Source organism: Porites lutea, chromosome 14 (assembly GCF_958299795.1).
Source record: "Porites lutea chromosome 14, jaPorLute2.1, whole genome shotgun sequence".
Lineage (NCBI taxonomy): Eukaryota > Metazoa > Cnidaria > Anthozoa > Scleractinia > Poritidae > Porites > Porites lutea.
The window spans coordinates 3,022,507-3,040,654 of record NC_133214.1 but is presented as its reverse complement, the minus strand read 5'-3'; the positions used below and the strand labels follow the sequence as shown (position 1 = coordinate 3,040,654).

General features: G+C 41.7%; 1 protein-coding gene across 1 annotated transcript in view; it reads right to left on the bottom strand.

The window, feature by feature from the left end:
- LOC140925327 (bifunctional glutamate/proline--tRNA ligase-like) overlaps nucleotides 1–18,148 on the bottom strand; it is a 36,358-nt gene that overhangs the window by 6,214 nt on the left and 11,996 nt on the right. Inside the window, exons 17-29 of the mRNA XM_073375330.1 lie at nucleotides 17,488–17,600; nucleotides 16,971–17,061; nucleotides 15,172–15,360; nucleotides 13,984–14,216; nucleotides 11,820–11,871; nucleotides 11,027–11,120; nucleotides 10,610–10,725; nucleotides 9,837–9,909; nucleotides 9,557–9,636; nucleotides 8,660–8,761; nucleotides 8,093–8,248; nucleotides 859–939; nucleotides 166–285 (exon numbers count right to left, since the gene is read on the bottom strand). Coding sequence (XP_073231431.1) covers nucleotides 166–285; nucleotides 859–939; nucleotides 8,093–8,248; nucleotides 8,660–8,761; nucleotides 9,557–9,636; nucleotides 9,837–9,909; nucleotides 10,610–10,725; nucleotides 11,027–11,120; nucleotides 11,820–11,871; nucleotides 13,984–14,216; nucleotides 15,172–15,360; nucleotides 16,971–17,061; nucleotides 17,488–17,600 — 1,500 coding nt within the window. The remainder of the gene's footprint in view (nucleotides 1–165; nucleotides 286–858; nucleotides 940–8,092; nucleotides 8,249–8,659; nucleotides 8,762–9,556; nucleotides 9,637–9,836; nucleotides 9,910–10,609; nucleotides 10,726–11,026; nucleotides 11,121–11,819; nucleotides 11,872–13,983; nucleotides 14,217–15,171; nucleotides 15,361–16,970; nucleotides 17,062–17,487; nucleotides 17,601–18,148) is intronic.

The window sequence follows — 18,148 nt, the reverse complement described above, 5'->3', positions numbered from 1 at the left end:
GCTCCATTCTCTGAGACATTTGCATTTTATTTCCTCTTTTTCTGTAAGGTTTTTTCGTTGTTGCACTGCCTTTACTTAAAATCAATCAAATTCAAGAAATGTTTTAATGTTTATCATTAAGAGTATAACAAGACTACAGCAAAAATTCATTCAAGTGGCTTTTACCTGAATGGAAGCGATACGTGGTGGTAGGACCAGTCCTTGATTGTCTCCGTGAACCATGGTCATAACACCGACTGTACGAGTGGTGAGACCCCAGGAATTCTGATACACATATCTTTTGTCCTGTAAATTAAACACAAGAAAATGACATGGTATCCTAGCAGTGGGAATACAATTGTGCCTCCGCTTCCGGTTTTGGACATGCTCGTGATTGACAGCTTGGAGATACTGCATGAATAATCAATGAACACCTGTCTTTTTTAAGAGTTCCACGTTGTGAACAGTTGGCTTGATGTTTTATCGTAAGAAGCAAAGAAATGAGCGTTAGCAATTACCCGTCGACTCATCGATAACTCTCTTTAAATCAGGTGTTAAAACTAATCACGAAAAAAATTGTATGAAGTGGTGTACTACCAACGACAAACTTTTGTGTGCATAACGGTTCTTCTACCATTCGCATCACTCTGAATAAAGAGAATGTGTATGACGAAACGGTGCTGCTAGGCCGGTTTGGTTTCATCAACTGATTTTGCAAAAATTTGCTTTTATCAATTTGTAGACAACGTATAATTATTCGCCACCAACTAACGATCAAAATTTGACGTTAAGAGCGCTAGTCCCTCAAAAATAAACAACGAAAAGAGAAAATAGGCACATTTAACTACTAAAAAACGTGACCTGGACCAACAATCTTACCTGCTTTGTTGGGTCAGGATCTTCAAACACAATATCAAACATCTTGGAAAAGTTCTGCCCTAAATGATGGGATGTTGCACCCTAAAAAAACCATAACAAAGTACAATATTGTCACAAAAAGAATAGAAATGAACATAGATCTGATAACTGCTAGACTTCCCTAAATTCAACTCACTTAAAAACATTCATCAACACCTTCCTAAAACAGACTCCAACCATAGGTGTCTCAATGACCCTCTTAAACTCAGGACAGTTTCCAAGTACATCAAGATAAAAACTGCTTCAGATAAACACTTGTAACCTCAGTCACCCAAGTCACCCTAATCAGCAAAGTCACCCAAGTCACCCTAGTCACCAAAGTCATCCTAGTCACCCTAGTCAGAATAGTCACATTAGTCACCCAAGTCACCCTAATCATGACAAGAGTGACCTGGGTGACTAGGGTGACTAGGGTGACTTCGGTGGCTAGGGTGACTATGGTGACTATGGTGACTAGAGTGACTTGGGTGACTGAAGTGACTTGGAAGACATCGAGGACTTGGGTGACCTGGGTGACTAGAGTGACTAAGGTGACTAGGGTGCCTAGGGTGACTAGGGTGACTTGGGATGACTAGGCATGACTACCAATGACTAAAAATGACTAGGGATGCCTGGGATGACTAGGGATGAATGAGATGACTAGGGATGACTAGGGATGACTAAGGATGACCGGGATGACTAAAAATGACTGGGATGACTAGGGATGACAAAGGATGACTGGAATGGCTAGGGATGATTAGGGATAACTAGGGATGACTAAGGAAGACTAGGGATGACTAGGGATGACTAGGGTAACAAAGGATGACTAGGGATGACTGGAATGGCTAGGGATGACTAGGGATGACTAGGGATCACTAGGGAAACAAAGGATGACTAGGGATGACTAGGATGACTAAGGATGACTAGGGATGACTAGGGGTGACTAGGGATGACTGGAATGGCTAGGGATGACTAGGGATGACTAAGGTGACAAGGGTAACTAAGGATGACTAAGATGACTAGCAATGACTAGCGATCACTAGGGATGACTAGCAATGACTAGGGATAACTACCAATAACTAGGGATGACTAGAAATGACCAGGCATGACTAGGATGACTAGGGTTGACAAGCAATGACTAGGGATGACTAGGGATGACTAGCAATGACTAAGGATGACTAAAGATGACTAGGAACGACAGGAATGACTAGAGATGACTAGGGATGACTAGCGATGACTAGGGTGACTAAGAATGACTAAGGATGACTAGGGATGACAAGCAATCACTAGGGATGACTAGGGATGACTGGGGATGACTAAGGATGACTAGAAATGACTACAATGACAAGGGATGACTAGCAATTACTATGGATGACTAGGGATGACTACCAATGACTAGGGATGACTAAGGATGACTAACAATGACCAGGGATGACTAAGGATAACTAGGGATGACTAGAATGGCAAGGGATGATTAGGGATGACTAGGATGACTAGGGATAACCGGGGATGACTGGGATGACTAAGGAGGACTAGGGATGACTGGAATGACTAAGGATGACTAGGCCCTAGTCATCCTTAGTCATCCCAGTCATCCCTAGTCATCCCTGGTCATCCCTAGTCATCCCTAGTCATCCCTAGTCATCCCAGTCATCCCTAGTCATCCCAGTCATCCCTAGTCATCCTAGTCATCCCTAGTCATCCCTAGTCATCCCAGTCATCCCTAGTCATCCCTAGTCATCCCAGTCATCCCTACTCATCCCTAGTCATACCAGTCATCCCTGGTCATCCCTAGTCATCCCAGTCATCCCTAGTCATCCCAGTCATCCCTAGGCATCCCAGTCATCCCTAGTCATCCCTAGTCATCCCAGTCATCCCTAGTCATCCCTAGTCATCCCAGTCATCCCTACTCATCCCTAGTCATACCAGTCATCCCTGGTCATCTCTAGTCATCCCAGTCATCCCTAGTCATCCCAGTCATCCCTAGGCATCCCAGTCATCCCTAGTCATCCCTAGTCATCCCAGTCATCCCTAGTCATCCTTAGTTATCCCAGTCATCCCTAGTCATCCCTGGTCATCCCAGTCATCCCTACTAGGGATGACTGGGATGACCAGGGATGACTAGGGATGACTGGGATAACTAAGGATGACTAGGGATGACTGGGATGACTAGGGATGACTAGGGATGACTGGGATGCCTAGGGATGACTGGGATGACTAGGGATGACTGGGATGACTAGGGATGACCAGGGATGACTGGTATGACTAGGGATGAGTAGGGATGACTGGGATGACTAGGGATGACTAGGGATGACTGGGATGACTAGGGATGACTAGGGATGACTAGGATGACTAGGGATGACTGGGATGACTAGAGATGACTGGGATGACTAGGGATGACTAGGGATGACTAGGGATGACCAGGGATGACTAGGGATGACTGGGATAACTAAGGATGACCAGGGACGACTAAGGATGACTACGGATGACTGGGATGACTGGGGATGACTAGGGATTACTAGGGATGACTGGGATGACTAGGGATGACTAGGGATGACTGGGATGACTAGGGATGACTAGGGATGACTAGGATGACTAGGGATGACTGGGATGACTAGGGATGACTAGGATGACTAGGGTTGACTGGGATGACTAGGGATGACTAGGGATGACTAGAGATGACTAGGGATGACTGGGAGGACTAGGGATGACTAGGGATGACTAAGATGACTAGGGATGACTAGGGATGACTAGGGATGACTGGGATGACTAGGGATGACTGGGATGACTAGGGATGACTGGGATGACTAAGGATGACTAGGGATGACTGGGATGACTAGGGATGACTAGGGATGACTAGGGATAACTGGGATGACTAGGGATCACTGGGATGACTAGGGATCACTGGGATGACCAGGGATGACTAGGGATGACTGGGATGACTAGGGATGACTAGGGATGACTAGGGATGACTGGGATGACAAGGGATGACTGGGATGACTAGGGATGACTAGAGATGACTCGGATGACTAGGGCTGACTAGGGATGACTGGGATGACTAGGGATGACTGGGATGACTAGGGATTACTAAGGATGACTGGGATGACTAGGGATGACTAGGGATGACTGGGATGACTAGGGATGACTAGGGATAACTGGGATGACTAGGGATGACTAGGGATGACTAGGGATGACTGGGATGACTAAGGATGGCTAGGGATGACTGGGATGACTAGGAATGACTAGGGATGACTAGGATGACTAGGGATGACTGGGATGACTAGAGATGACTGGGATGACTAGGGATGACTAGGGATGACTAGGGATGACCAGGGATGACTAGGGATGACTGGGATAACTAAGGATGACCAGGGACGACTAAGGATGACTACGGATGACTGGGATGACTGGGGATGACTAGGGATTACTAGGGATGACTGGGATGACTAGGGATGACTAGGGATGACTGGGATGACTAGGGATGACTAGGGATGACTAGGATGACTAGGGATGACTGGGATGACTAGGGATGACTAGGATGACTAGGGTTGACTGGGATGACTAGGGATGACTAGGGATGACTAGAGATGACTAGGGATGACTGGGAGGACTAGGGATGACTAGGGATGACTAAGATGACTAGGGATGACTAGGGATGACTAGGGATGACTGGGATGACTAGGGATGACTGGGATGACTAGGGATGACTGGGATGACTAAGGATGACTAGGGATGACTGGGATGACTAGGGATGACTAGGGATGACTAGGGATAACTGGGATGACTAGGGATCACTGGGATGACTAGGGATCACTGGGATGACCAGGGATGACTAGGGATGACTGGGATGACTAGGGATGACTAGGGATGACTAGGGATGACTGGGATGACAAGGGATGACTGGGATGACTAGGGATGACTAGAGATGACTCGGATGACTAGGGCTGACTAGGGATGACTGGGATGACTAGGGATGACTGGGATGACTAGGGATTACTAAGGATGACTGGGATGACTAGGGATGACTAGGGATGACTGGGATGACTAGGGATGACTAGGGATAACTGGGATGACTAGGGATCACTGGGATGACTAGGGATCACTGGGATGACTAAGGATGGCTAGGGATGACTGGGATGACTAGGAATGACTAGGGATGACTGGGATGACTAGGGATGACTAGGGATGACTGGGATGACTAGGGTTGACAGGGATGACTAGGGATGACTGGGATGACTAGGGATGGCTAGGGATGACTGGTATGACTAGGGATGAGTAGGGATGACTGGGATGACTAGGGATGACTAGGGATGACTGGGGTGACTAGGGATGACTGGGATGACTAGGGATGACTAGAGATGACTGGGATGAGTAAGGATGACTAGGGATGTCTGGGATGACTAGGGATGACTAGGGATGACTGGGATGACTAGGGATGACTGGGATGACTAGGGATGACTAGGGATGACTGGGATGACTAGGGATGACTAGGATGACTAGGGATGACTAGGGATGACTAGGGATGACTAGGGATGACTGGGATGCCTAAGGATGACTAGGGATGACTAAGGATGACTAGGGATGACTGGGATGACTAGGGATGACTAGGGATGACTAGGGATAACTGGGATGACTAGGGATGACTGGGGATGACTGGGATGACTAGGGATGACTAGAAATGACTGGGATGACTAGGGATGACTGGGATGACTAGGGATGACTAGGGATGACTGGGATGACTAGGGATGACTAGGGATGACTAGGGATGACTGGGATGACTAGGGATGACTAGGGATGACTAGGATGACTAGGGATGACTAGGGATGACTAGGGATTACTGGGATGACTAGGGATGACTAGGGATGACTAGGGATGACTTGGGATGTCTAGGGATGACTAGGGATGACTGGGATGACTAAGGATGACTAGGGATGACTAGGGATGACTAGGGATGACTAGGGATGACTAGGGATGACTAGGGATGACTAGGGATGACTGGGATGACTAAGGATGACTAGGGATGACTAAGGATGACTAGGGATGACTGGGATGACAAGGGATGACTGGGATGACTAGGGATGACTGGGGATGACTGGGATGACTAGGGATGACCAGAAATGACTGGGATGACAAGGGATGACTGGGATGACTAGGGATGACTAGGGATGACTGGGATGACTAGGGATGACTAGGGATGACTAGGGATGACTGGGATGACTAAGGATGACTAGGGATGACTAGGGATGACTGGGATGACTAGGGATGACTAGAGATGACTAGGGATGACTGGGATGACTAGGGATGACTAGGGATGACTGGGATGACTAGGGATGACTGGGATGACTAGGGATGACTAGGGATGACTAGAGATGACTAGGGATGACTGGGATGACTAGGGATGACTAGGGATGACTAAGGATGACTAGGGATGACTGGGATGACTAAGGATGACTAGGGATCACTGGGATGACTAGGGATGACTAGGGATGACTAGGGATGACTAGAGATGACTAGGGATTACTGGGATGACTAGGGATGACTAGGGATGACTTGGGATGACTAGGGATTACTAGGGATGACTTGGGATGACTAGGGATGACTGGGATGACTAAGGATGACTAGGGATGACTAGGGATGACTAGGGATGACTAGGGATGACTAGGGATGACTAGGGATGACTGGCATGACTAGGGATGACTAGGGATGACTGGGATGACTAGGGATGACTAAGGATGATTAAGGATGACTATGGATGACTAGGATAACTAGGGATTACTTCGATGACTGGGATGACTAGGGATGACTAGGACGACTGGGATGACTAGGGATTACCAGGGATGACTAGGGATGACTGGAATGACTAGGGATGACTAGGGATGACTAGGGATTACTGGGATGACAAGGGATCACTGAGATGACTAGGGATTACTGGGATTACTAGGATGACTAGGATCACTGGGATGACTGGGATGACAAGTTACAGAAGTCATCCAAGTTACCCTAGTCACTCAAATCACCCTAGTCACCCTAGTCAACCTAGTCACCCAGGCCAGGTCACCCTAGTCGCCCTAGTTACTCAAGTCACCGTAGTGACCTTTGTCACCCTCTCCAAGTCATCCTAGTCCCTCAAGTCACCCTAGTCACCCAAGTCACCCTAGTCACCCTAGTCACCCAAATCACCCTAGTGACTCTAGTCACCCTAGTCACCCAGGTCACCCTAGTCAACCTAATCACCCAAGTCACCCTTGTCACCCTGGTCACGCAATTCACGCTAGTCACCGTAGTCAAAGAAGTCACCCAAGTCAGCCTAGTCACCCTGGTCACTTAAAGCACCCTAGTCACCCTAGTCACCAAAGTTACCCTAGTCGTCCTAATCACTCTAGTCACCTTGGTCACCCTGGCCACTCTAGTCACCCAATTCACCCTAGTTACACCCTAGTCACCGTAGTCTCCCAAATCACCCAAGTCACCTAAGTCATCCTTGTCACCCAAGTCACCTAAGTCATCCTTGTCACCCAGGTCACCCAAGTCACCTAAGTCATCCTTGTCACCCAGGTCACCCTGGTCACCTAAGTCATCCTTGTCACCAGGGTCACCCTAGTCATCCAAGTCACCCTAGGTACACCCTAGTGTGTATAATTCTAGCTTAAAATTGTTGGGTGGCTTACTTGTTATAGAGGTAGATATTAGGTACCCAAGTCACTCTAGTCACCCTTGTCACCCTTGTCACCCAAGTCACCCTAGTCACCCTAGTCACCAAGTCTCACAGGTCACCCAAGTCACCCTAGTCACCCAAGTGATAACCCTAATCAGTTAAATCACCCATTTAGTTATAATGTCATGGATTACCTTTTAACTTCCCAACAACTTACTCACCCATAGACAGAATTAAAGTAAAAATTCAAAAGCTGAAAAGACTTGGTTAACCGTAATATTCTGTGTTATTTTCAGCCCTTTGAAAGAGAGATTTAAGAAAATATAAGCCATCAAAAACTGCAGGTCTGTTGAAAGTTAAAGACGCCAATGAGGCAACTGGGAAATTTTCAAGTTTTAAAATAGAATATCTCCAAATGAAATGGTGGACTGAAATTATTAAAGCTGCGGTTTTTGTGGCTTGATTTGTGAAGGCTGAGCATAAAATATTAATAGTGAAGGCAAAAATTATTAACAAGGACTTGATCACAGCAGTAAAAAAATGGAAAGGTGAAATATGAACCTGAATTCCACGTCCACTGGCTGCAATGTAAATTTCCACTGTTGTCGTGAAGTCTCCACCAGCAAATTTCTCTTTTTCAGTTTTTCTGCCCTTCACTACTGGAATCGCAAGGAGATCTGTGTAGACTTGCCGGTAAAGATCTAAAATGGTGTAAACCTGAGAGAAGTAGAAGAAAGTCATACATTGAAACCCTTTAGTGCATAAAATCAATTAGGAAGATAGACGTAATTGACCAGTCATGTAATCCTAACATTAGAGGTTTGTGGACAACACCCTATGATGTCACCAATAAATAGTTATTATTTAACCAAAGATTAGGGATCATCAGGGAGTGAGGGTGAGGTCCATACAAATGCTTCTCCTCCAATACTCTGCTTTGAATTAGTTTCAAGAGATAGAAGGTTCAAACATGGGACCTGATTGCATTCTATACATTCCATTCATGCTTAGCACAAGTCCAAGCAAATGCTACATACACTGTACGTGCCACGCAAGCGTAATAGCAGCCTAAAGATTAGGATTGCAGGTTTCTCTGGCCACCCATAATGTTAATTTTTCTATCTTTACCTCCTCAACTGCTTCATCATAAGATGCAAAGGCAGAATGTCCTTCTTGCCAAAGGAACTCTCTTGTTCTTAGAAATGGTTGGGGATGTTTGAACTCCCATCTCTATAACAATGTAACAAAGAAAACAGATAATTATTTCAATACAACCTAAACTAAGAGCAGGGTACTAGACCTGTAAGCAAGAGGCAAAGAACAAAATAAATTTTAGTAGTAATGAAAACAGGCTAGAGGCTTTTAGGTGGCATTGTCGAAACAGGGAAGTTAAGTAACCACGATGACAATGGTGGTGAAAACATCACTTAAAAAGTGAATTTGCACTGTTTCAAAATTAATCACTTTTATTCCCTAACTTCCTTTAACTCAATTTCATTTGTCAAATGTTACCAATTTTATTTTTCTGAAGTTGAATGCTATAAGACTAAATATAAGTCCACAAAAGGAAAAAGAAAAAGAAACCATTGTCAATAAAACTTGAAATTAGGACATTTTACATTGTTGTAGTGGAATAATGGGAAAGAAGTGTGACGCCCATGCAAAGTTGTTTTTTTGCCAATCCAAACCTATAGCCTTTTTGCCACCCTTGCTACCGTCGCTATTGTGATTGCTTAAGCTCCCTATTGGAAGGTTCCTAGACACCGAGACAGCGATTTCTATTCTAATACACTCTACTGTAGCACTGCAGTTGGAAGAGGGGAAGTCTCAAGATCACTATGAGGAGTACCACTGGAAAAGAGTTGAAGTACCACCATTTTGCAAGAGGAAACAAACTACGATAGCCTAGGGAAGGAGTTGGGGAAGACATCACTGAGGAGCTATGAAGTTGCAAGGCTTAAGGATAAGAAAACGATCAAACAAGTAGCCCTTTATCTAAAAAGTTAAAAAGGTTCTTCTACATACCACAACATTATTCCACTGATTTAGTTTTAGCGGGAGATCTCTGTGTGATTTAATCCATTTTGCGTAGGCTGGATACATAACTGAACAAGCAAATAAGAACAAATGTCTGGAAGTTAGCAAAGTTCTTACTGTTTTAAGCACTAGTTTTTGACTTGATTGGTCTACTAAGTTGGTAGTCTCTCATTTACAGCTGTAAACTCTATTGTTGAAAGCTGTGAAGACATAAAGCTTGAAGCAACCCCGTGAACAGTGAATTTCGAAGGAATCAGCTCTATCTTACCAGTCTCACTCGTCGGTCTGATTGCTATTGGTTCTGCCAACTCGGACTGGCCTGATTTTGTTACCCAAGCAACCTACCATGGTAAAAGCAATGAAAAACAAAAAAATAAAAAATAATTACAAAGATTAGAACAAATGTCTGGAAGATACATAATGATAAAAATCCAGGAAGGAAACTCCTTTAAGCCCTGAAGAAAAAAACACACTATCTCCCTACCATGTGCCAAACATTTCCCGCAGCACTAACAAGGAGATTTTGTTTCGGAATCAAGACATTATGTCTTTGGTAGAAATTTCCTTTTAACATGTGTATCAGGCTGGATTTAGACATGGGGGAAAAGAGATTTGAGAGCACAAAAGATTGAGGAGGAGGAGAAGGGCATCATCTTTCCTTCCAATTGCTCTCCCTGACTTTTTTTTTCCTCTTCTCGTTTCTCCCGGGCAATGCCTCACGCTCAAACTATTCCCTTACAGTGTATTCTCACTAGCTTAGCCAATAATTTTAGAAAGAGAAGTTACTGTTTATTGTTTATTGTTTTGTTGCCATAAATTGTACAAATCAAATAAAAATCTAATTATGTAAACTCTCATGGCGAGGAAGCCCAAGAGAAGCCACCGGGCTAATAAGGAATGGGCTCCCTCAGTTAAATAATTAGAAAAAAATATTATCATAATTACACATACTGCTCAAGTAGTGACTGTAGAAAAAAGAAGTGAGCTGTTTTTCAACAATATATTTCAGTTGAAAGGTCAACACATCACACCAAACATTACCTCTGGAGCAAAGTCTGCAATATGTGTTTTTTCTTTCTCCAGTGCTGATTGAGACACAAACATTGGAAAGTAAACATTTTCAACTCCAAGCTTTTTTATTTCTCCATCAAAAAAATCTGAAAAGATAAAAAAATGACAAGATAAACTTCACTTCCAATTAATAAAAGAAAGCAGCATACAATTAGCTAGAAGGTACATTTGACAATCAGTGCATTGCCCTATTTTTAACTTTTTTTTTAAAGCAAGATAATATTTTTCTGGCAGATCACAAGAGGATGAAGTGTTTTGCTGCTCATTATTTTAAAAAAATGACACTATAATTAATGCAAGAATATCAAGTTAATTCAACTTATCGAAATACTATACATGAAGATTTAGATGGGTTGTAAAATTAATATAGTTTCAATTGAATCATACCTTTTATTCTCTCCCAAATAGCATAAGACCACGGTCTCAAAATATAGCATCCACTAACATCATAATACTCAATCATTTCAGACTTTGTAATAACCTGAAAATAACAAGCCACAAGATTATTGTAACACTAATAAACCTTCAAAAATGTTTAAGTCATTGGACTAATAATATTGGCAGCAAGGGTTAAGCTGTTAAACTTAAGCGTCCTATGAAAACTACTTTTTGAAAAATATAATATAACAGTTGGATATACTAACTTCTACAATATTAACACACAATAGGTCATTTGCACGATGGCATGACTTTACTACTCTGACCAGAATCTTTTAAGGTTTTTCTTTCACATTTAAATTTGGTAATCATAGTAAGGTATGAATTAGAAAAGCCCTAATTTGCACAAGCAAAGCCCAGAAGGATTCTGGCTATAGTAGTAAAATGGCATCATCTTCATCTTATGGCAGAAGTGTATATATTTTTATTGTTTTGCTTATTGTAAATAGGTTTGTAGTTTGTAATGTGCATTTGATCATTTGTATGAATACCTGCACAATATAAGTGATAAAATTATTATAATTATAATCATAATTATTATAATTTATAATCTTGCATAATGTCACTTCATGCAAGGTGGCTGTGAATGCTACACATTACATTTCAAAAATTAATGACAACCACCTTCCCCCCCCCCCCCCCCTTGCACATGCTCCACACAATTACAGAAAACACTATTAATGATAATTATTCTATTAAATTAAAAAAGCTATTGGGTATTTATTCATAGAAAATCATGTACCTGTGAAAACCAGTCACTTAAGTTTTCTTCCTTCTTAGCCTCCAGTCCAAGCCTAAATTAAGATAAATAAAAAATAAAACCTCCGCTCACCTCTGAAGATAAAAAAGGACTCTTAAGTTGAAATACTCTAAAAACAAAACTTAGAAGCACCACCCAGACAGATGTTGAACCTTTTCAACCCATACTGTCTCATTAAGTTTTAAAGTAGACAGGCAGGGTTATCAGAAAGCTTTGAAGTAAATGGCTGATTTGTCAAAGTAAGCAGCCAGTCCAGGGATATTTTATTTAAAAAATGCCATCCATGAAGAAACGCCAATCAGAGTAGCCGGCCAATTCTAACCAAGTAGGTGGCGATTTTCACTGGCAGCTGGCTACTTTCGACAACCGTGTAAAAGTACATGGTTTGGCCATCAAGTGCTGCAGGCAACTTGAGGCTTTCACTCCCTCAATTCACCCATTTTCCCCCAAAAGTAGATGGCTCAGACCTCAAAGTAGCTGGTTTTTTAGCCCCTTGCCAGCACTTAATGACAACCCTACTGCATCACATATTCTTAATCTATTTTTAATTAATTCTTTTAATCCTGATAGTTGCCACAGTGGAAAATTTCAAAAACATCCATTTTTGCTTGTAAAATTTTAATATTTAAATAGTCAAGAGCAAACATTGTGCCAGAGGTTCATTTCAATGGAGACAACACAGGATTTCATTAATGTCACTATTCCGCTTGTAAGATACACATGCAAACGTCACGCAAATAAATGACGCACGCAGGCTAAATAAACAACAACTACATGATGGCGTAGTGAGGGGGGGACACAGCCCTGTGGCAGGTTATAGCGACTTCGGGTTATGCGCACAAAATAACACAAGCCTTACTTATCGCCCCACTACCGTGGGGTAGGACAAGAATCTTGGCAGAGCCTTTCTTATCTCCCCAGCGCCGCACGGGCTGGATCGGACAAGATTAAGGCAAAGGAATAGCTCAAAAGATGGCAAGACACAAGAAATGCCAAAAGCTTGGGGGAAGTCGCAACGCAGACTTAACCGCACCACAGGGAGTGACCCACCAAAATTTATTGAGACATAACAAAACAACAACTCCTCCAAAGGGAGGGAGGGCGGGTAACAAAACTACTTTAAATGATTGCTTTCGTGCAAGCTAACCAAATAATGACTAGGAGTGGCATTGGCAAAGCTTTATAGTCAGACAGTGTCTCAAAGTACGGCCAATAGGCACAGTTGTACTATAAACTATCTCAACTTATCATGATTAAGGTCTAGCCATGAATAGCTCTGAATAGGGCTTTGAAAACAGGGACCAATCTTTGCGAAGCTAAGAAAATACACGATGACAAACATGCGACAAATTAGTGAGGTTCTAGCCATGAAAAGCTTTTGTTTTCTGCTTAAAGAATAGAGTGCTTTCATTTAATGAATCAGGCTTTCAAGATATCACCGAGCCTAAGACGGGGCAGGCTTTCTCGGCCTACCCCCCTGGGGCTTCATGCTCCATTAACTGCATTTACCCGCTGGTAAATGTCTCATAAAAATTACAATGACAAAATTAATCATCTCAACATAGGAAAGGGTAGCATGGTCTGGGAATGATAAACATAATGAATATGTTAATGTTATATTGACATATTATTTTTTCTCCTTCTTCCTTTTTTTAAAAATGAAATGAGATGAAAGGACAGTGAATAGTGTGGCTGGGCGGTGTATATTTTTTAAAAACACCTAGATTACGTAAAAAAAAAAACCAACAACTACATGAAAACCTCTAAAGATTTCCAAGTTAGGCCCGGTTCAGACGCCAAACTTTTCATGAATTAGGACCGACCCAAATTATTTAGACCGCCTAAATTGATTCAGACGCCAATCTTAATTCCAGCCAAACTGCTTACAAAATACATTATAAGGATTTATGCATTAGGTTCAGTACGTGAAAAGTTTGGAGTCTGAATCAAAGGTGTTCCAAAGTCGATCCACGAGGAAATTTTCGCCCGGGCTAGGTGAGGAGAACAGCTGAGCCATTCCAAATTGAAACAGGCATTTCTATAAATTGATTCAGACACCAAACTTTTCATGTACTTAACTCAATGTATTACGTTCGGCTCATGAAAAGTACGGCATCTGAACCGGGCCTTAGAACCAATATCACACCTGGTGACTTTTTTCAGTGCACTTTCCCCTTCTCCATTCTCCACTTTAGCAGCTTGTGTCATCTTCTCCTGCTTTTTTGAGGGTTTAGCATCTTTCTTTTCAGTTTTATTCCCAGCTTCTTTCTTTTTGTCTTTCTTGCCTTTTGAACCGGCACCAGCAAGATCTTCTCCTGTCAGGGTTTTATAGTCAGCCTTCAGTTTCAAAAGCTCAGCCACTGCTGCATCGATTTCCTCCTATAAAAGCAAAAAACAAAAGACAATCATCCATCATATACCTGAAAATTGACAGCTGGAATTTTCATACAACTACAAGTTATCGCAACAGAATAAATTCCACAAATACTTACTTTTTGTTATGCTAATTCAAAACAAGGAATTTAACTTCCTGGACATTTAATTATGTTTATAAGCTTAGTCATGGAATTTCCATAAATTTACAATACCCACGCAAAAATCCAATAAAAATATTCTTATTCAAAGAGTGATGAATTAATGATGTTAAAACAGTCAAAATCCTCCTTGCGACTACTCTCATAAACAACCAACTCTAGTTATGACCACCTTTGTGAAACCCTGTTGGAACTGTGACTTAAACTTTGTAATGAAAAGCTCTCGTAAGAGACGGCAACCACTCTTGGGACTACCCAGCTGGACTTTTCCATTGTTTTTAAGCTCTCGTAAGCTGCCATTCAACTTGTTCTTGCACTAATATTTAAGTTTGGGGTTATTTTCATCTAAAAAATTGGAAGTAAAGTTAAGCCGTGTCTATATCAGATATAAAGACACTTATTAAACATTATTTTCTTTTGTTTTTTCTTTACGAATTATTAATGAGTTTCTGAGGCTCTTATAAGCGAGAGCTTCGACTGTAATTAGGATGACAATGGTGATGTTGGCAGATGATGATGATGTGATAATGATTGTAATGACAGAGACAGCACACTGAGTTAACATTGTAGTCATTTCCTTAACCCTTTAAGTCCCAATAGTGACAAAGATCAATTTTCTCTTAACAATGTCCATACACTGTCAAGAGATAAGTTATGAGAATTAATAAAATGATCACCCAAGAGAAAATGCCTTGATCTATTATCAAATTCTCACAACTAATTCTTTAAGGAAATGTATGGAGATCAGTTTGAAGAATTTCTATGTGGATACCTGGGCTTAAGGTTAATCAATAACAAACCTTAGCAGCACCACCAGTTTTGAGGCCACGAACTTTATCTCCTTGTGCAGTGATTTCTGCTTTCAGTTTCTCTACTTGTTCAGTTGATGCTGTTGGCTTTGCAGCTTCTGTTCCATTCATGGGTGGTTTGTTGTTTTTATTTCCCTTCTCTTTCTTTTTACTCTCGTTCTTTTTGTGTCCTTCAGATTCCTGTGTGATCATCCAAGGAAATTTTAGGAATGAAGGAAACCGGTTGTTTCGATACAAACTCAAGCAGTGAAATTTCCCCAAAGATGTGTTCACTCTGAGTGTAGTTTGCGAGTGAACAAGAAAAACATTTAGGGTGAATATCTTAGTTCTCCAAGCCAAGTACGTGGAACTATTTACACCTCGAATGAATAAACTTGTATCGAAACGACCGGTAACCGAATTTTAAGATATATTTTGACTTGATAGTTTCTTTACCCACAGGAATGTTTAAAAGAATGTGACACAAAGAAACAAACTTAAGGTTGACATCTTATACTCTTGAAATAAAAACCACCAGTAGTGGGATCGAACAGCGGAAACCATTCACGTACAACAGTCACGCGAGGCCAAAACGAAAATAAATCATTTTCATACCAATCCCTTCAAACTAAAAAATACTCCTCAGACTTAAGTGGCAACGAAAACAGATGAACTCAACGTCATTCACAAAATGTCCGTTTCGCTTTGGTTGAACGAAATCATCACAAAACTTAAAAACACTTTTGTTTTTGTCTCGAACCCATAGCAATCGATCGTAAAACATGAAGCTATTTTTTACTCGATTAGATTCGTCTTTAAATCTCACTGAAATTTTATGAATTTCAAATGCTATTCCTGGTATCAGTACACTTCATTAAAATCGAATAAATACTTTCAAAAGTACCTAATTTCCGAGGAATTCTTGACCCTCTCTCGGGGAAAACCTTGGACACGTGGATAAAACAAAACACTAGGGTTCAGTCTCTTTCGGTCAAAACAGAAAACAAAACCGGAAGTATATGCCTGCTTGAAATCGTACCGGAAGTTGACTGATCCAAAATTACCGTAGTACATGTTCTTAATTCGCGAGATAAGTTCAACATTATTTGACACAAGCTCCTCATTTTGGTTGTAAGACGTCCCGCATTTATATTTAGTGGTGACAAAGGCCTCATAGACTTAAAATGCAACGTATTTTTATTGTCAATACATTATACTGTGGAAAATACTCCGGTCCAGCAATACGATTTTAACGTTATCACGGGTCCCTGATGATGAAATCAAATGACGCCCAAAAATAGACAGGGAAAGAGGCAACAACTGGCCAAGATAAATATTTATTACGACAACTGATATTGTACATGCTAAAATGTTTCAATAAGACATGGTAATCGGTCACAAACATTGTACTGATGGAGATTGGAATGCGCGGGTACCAAGCGTTCGAATAAGTTGCCCCCGCTTTGTGCAGGAAAGTCAGCGCTATTCCAAGGACATCATGGCTTTACAAATCACCAGTCTGTGCAAGCTATTTCGCCATGAAAAGCGTTTTTACATTAATACTTGACCAACCTACTAACACCAACAGAGATTCTTCTTGTCTTTGGATCACATTAACCACACAACATGGCTATGACTTTTCAATAATTTTAACACAAGAGCTAATACATAGCAGGGTCGAATGATTTATGAAATATTCGGCTATGTTGGATCAAAAAGGGAATCACGTCACACTATCATGAAAAACTCGCTTGCGGCTGTCACGCAATACTACTCTGTGTCACATAACCACGCCGTGCTCGGTGACTCACCTTAGCTTTATTGCCAGCTGTTGGTGACGGCTTGGTGTGACCATCCGGGACAGAGAACAAAACCACAGGACACTCACGGCCTGTATACCGACTACAACGAATAAACACGTCAATATCAGAGGTTTTGAAACCAAGAGCTGGAGGTTAAAGAGGATGTGTCAAGAGGATACTCCTGTTTTAGGTCAATTCTGTACTGAAGTCATTAATTAGTGCATTTAACTATACACGAAATGCTGCTGTGAAGTTGTGAAGAAGATATCAAACAATTTTGCGTCAAATGGGACGCAAAAAATAGACACAGAGATAAGTACTATTTTTTTGAAATAAAGTATTCGAAAACATCACTGACAAAAATACTGATTTGACGGCCGCTCTATAAACTTATTCGGAACTTTTATAGACTCTTACGATCTTAATTGCCTTTCTCTTCCTCGTTTGAGATATTTCACCAGACAAACATCCGGGATTCTTCAGTAATTCGAGCCTAGGCTTTAATAATGATAATAATGATCCGTACCTTGGAGGCTCGTACGGTTGATCACATATAAAGTAACCTCGTCGCTGAAGCTGGATAATGTCTCCCTTCTTTAGGGACGCCATCGCAGGATCCCCAACCATTTCTATTTCTTGCTGAAAAGAACAAAAAGTACAGCTTGGAAGTTCATCCCTCGCATTGCTACCTTTGCGTCTTTGCTGTGATACTAAGGCAATGTTCGCTGCACTTTAGAAGGTGCCTTTAACTTTAGAGTCTTTGGATGAACTCCTTAATTGCAACCATTAAAAGCTACTAAGCACAACCTTCCTTTGGTACTGTTTATTATGCTGTACAAGGTTGTTCTAACTTTTGAGTCTGTGGATGAAATCCTATGCTGTGACCATTCAAATGAAAGCTACTGAGCAGTACTTTCCTGTGGTACTGTTTATTATGCTGTACAAGGTGGTTCTAACTTTTGAGTCTGTGGATGAAATCCTATGCTGTGACCATTCAAATGAAAGCTACTTAGCAGTACTTTCCTGTGGTGCTGTTTATTATGCTGTACAAGGTGGTTCTAACTTTTGGGCCTGTGGATGAAATCCTGTGTTGTGGCTATTCAATTCAAAGCTACTGAGCAGTGATTCATATATGCGAACGAAGTCTTAAAGGGTGACTTTTCTAATGAAAGCTATCGACAAGTAGT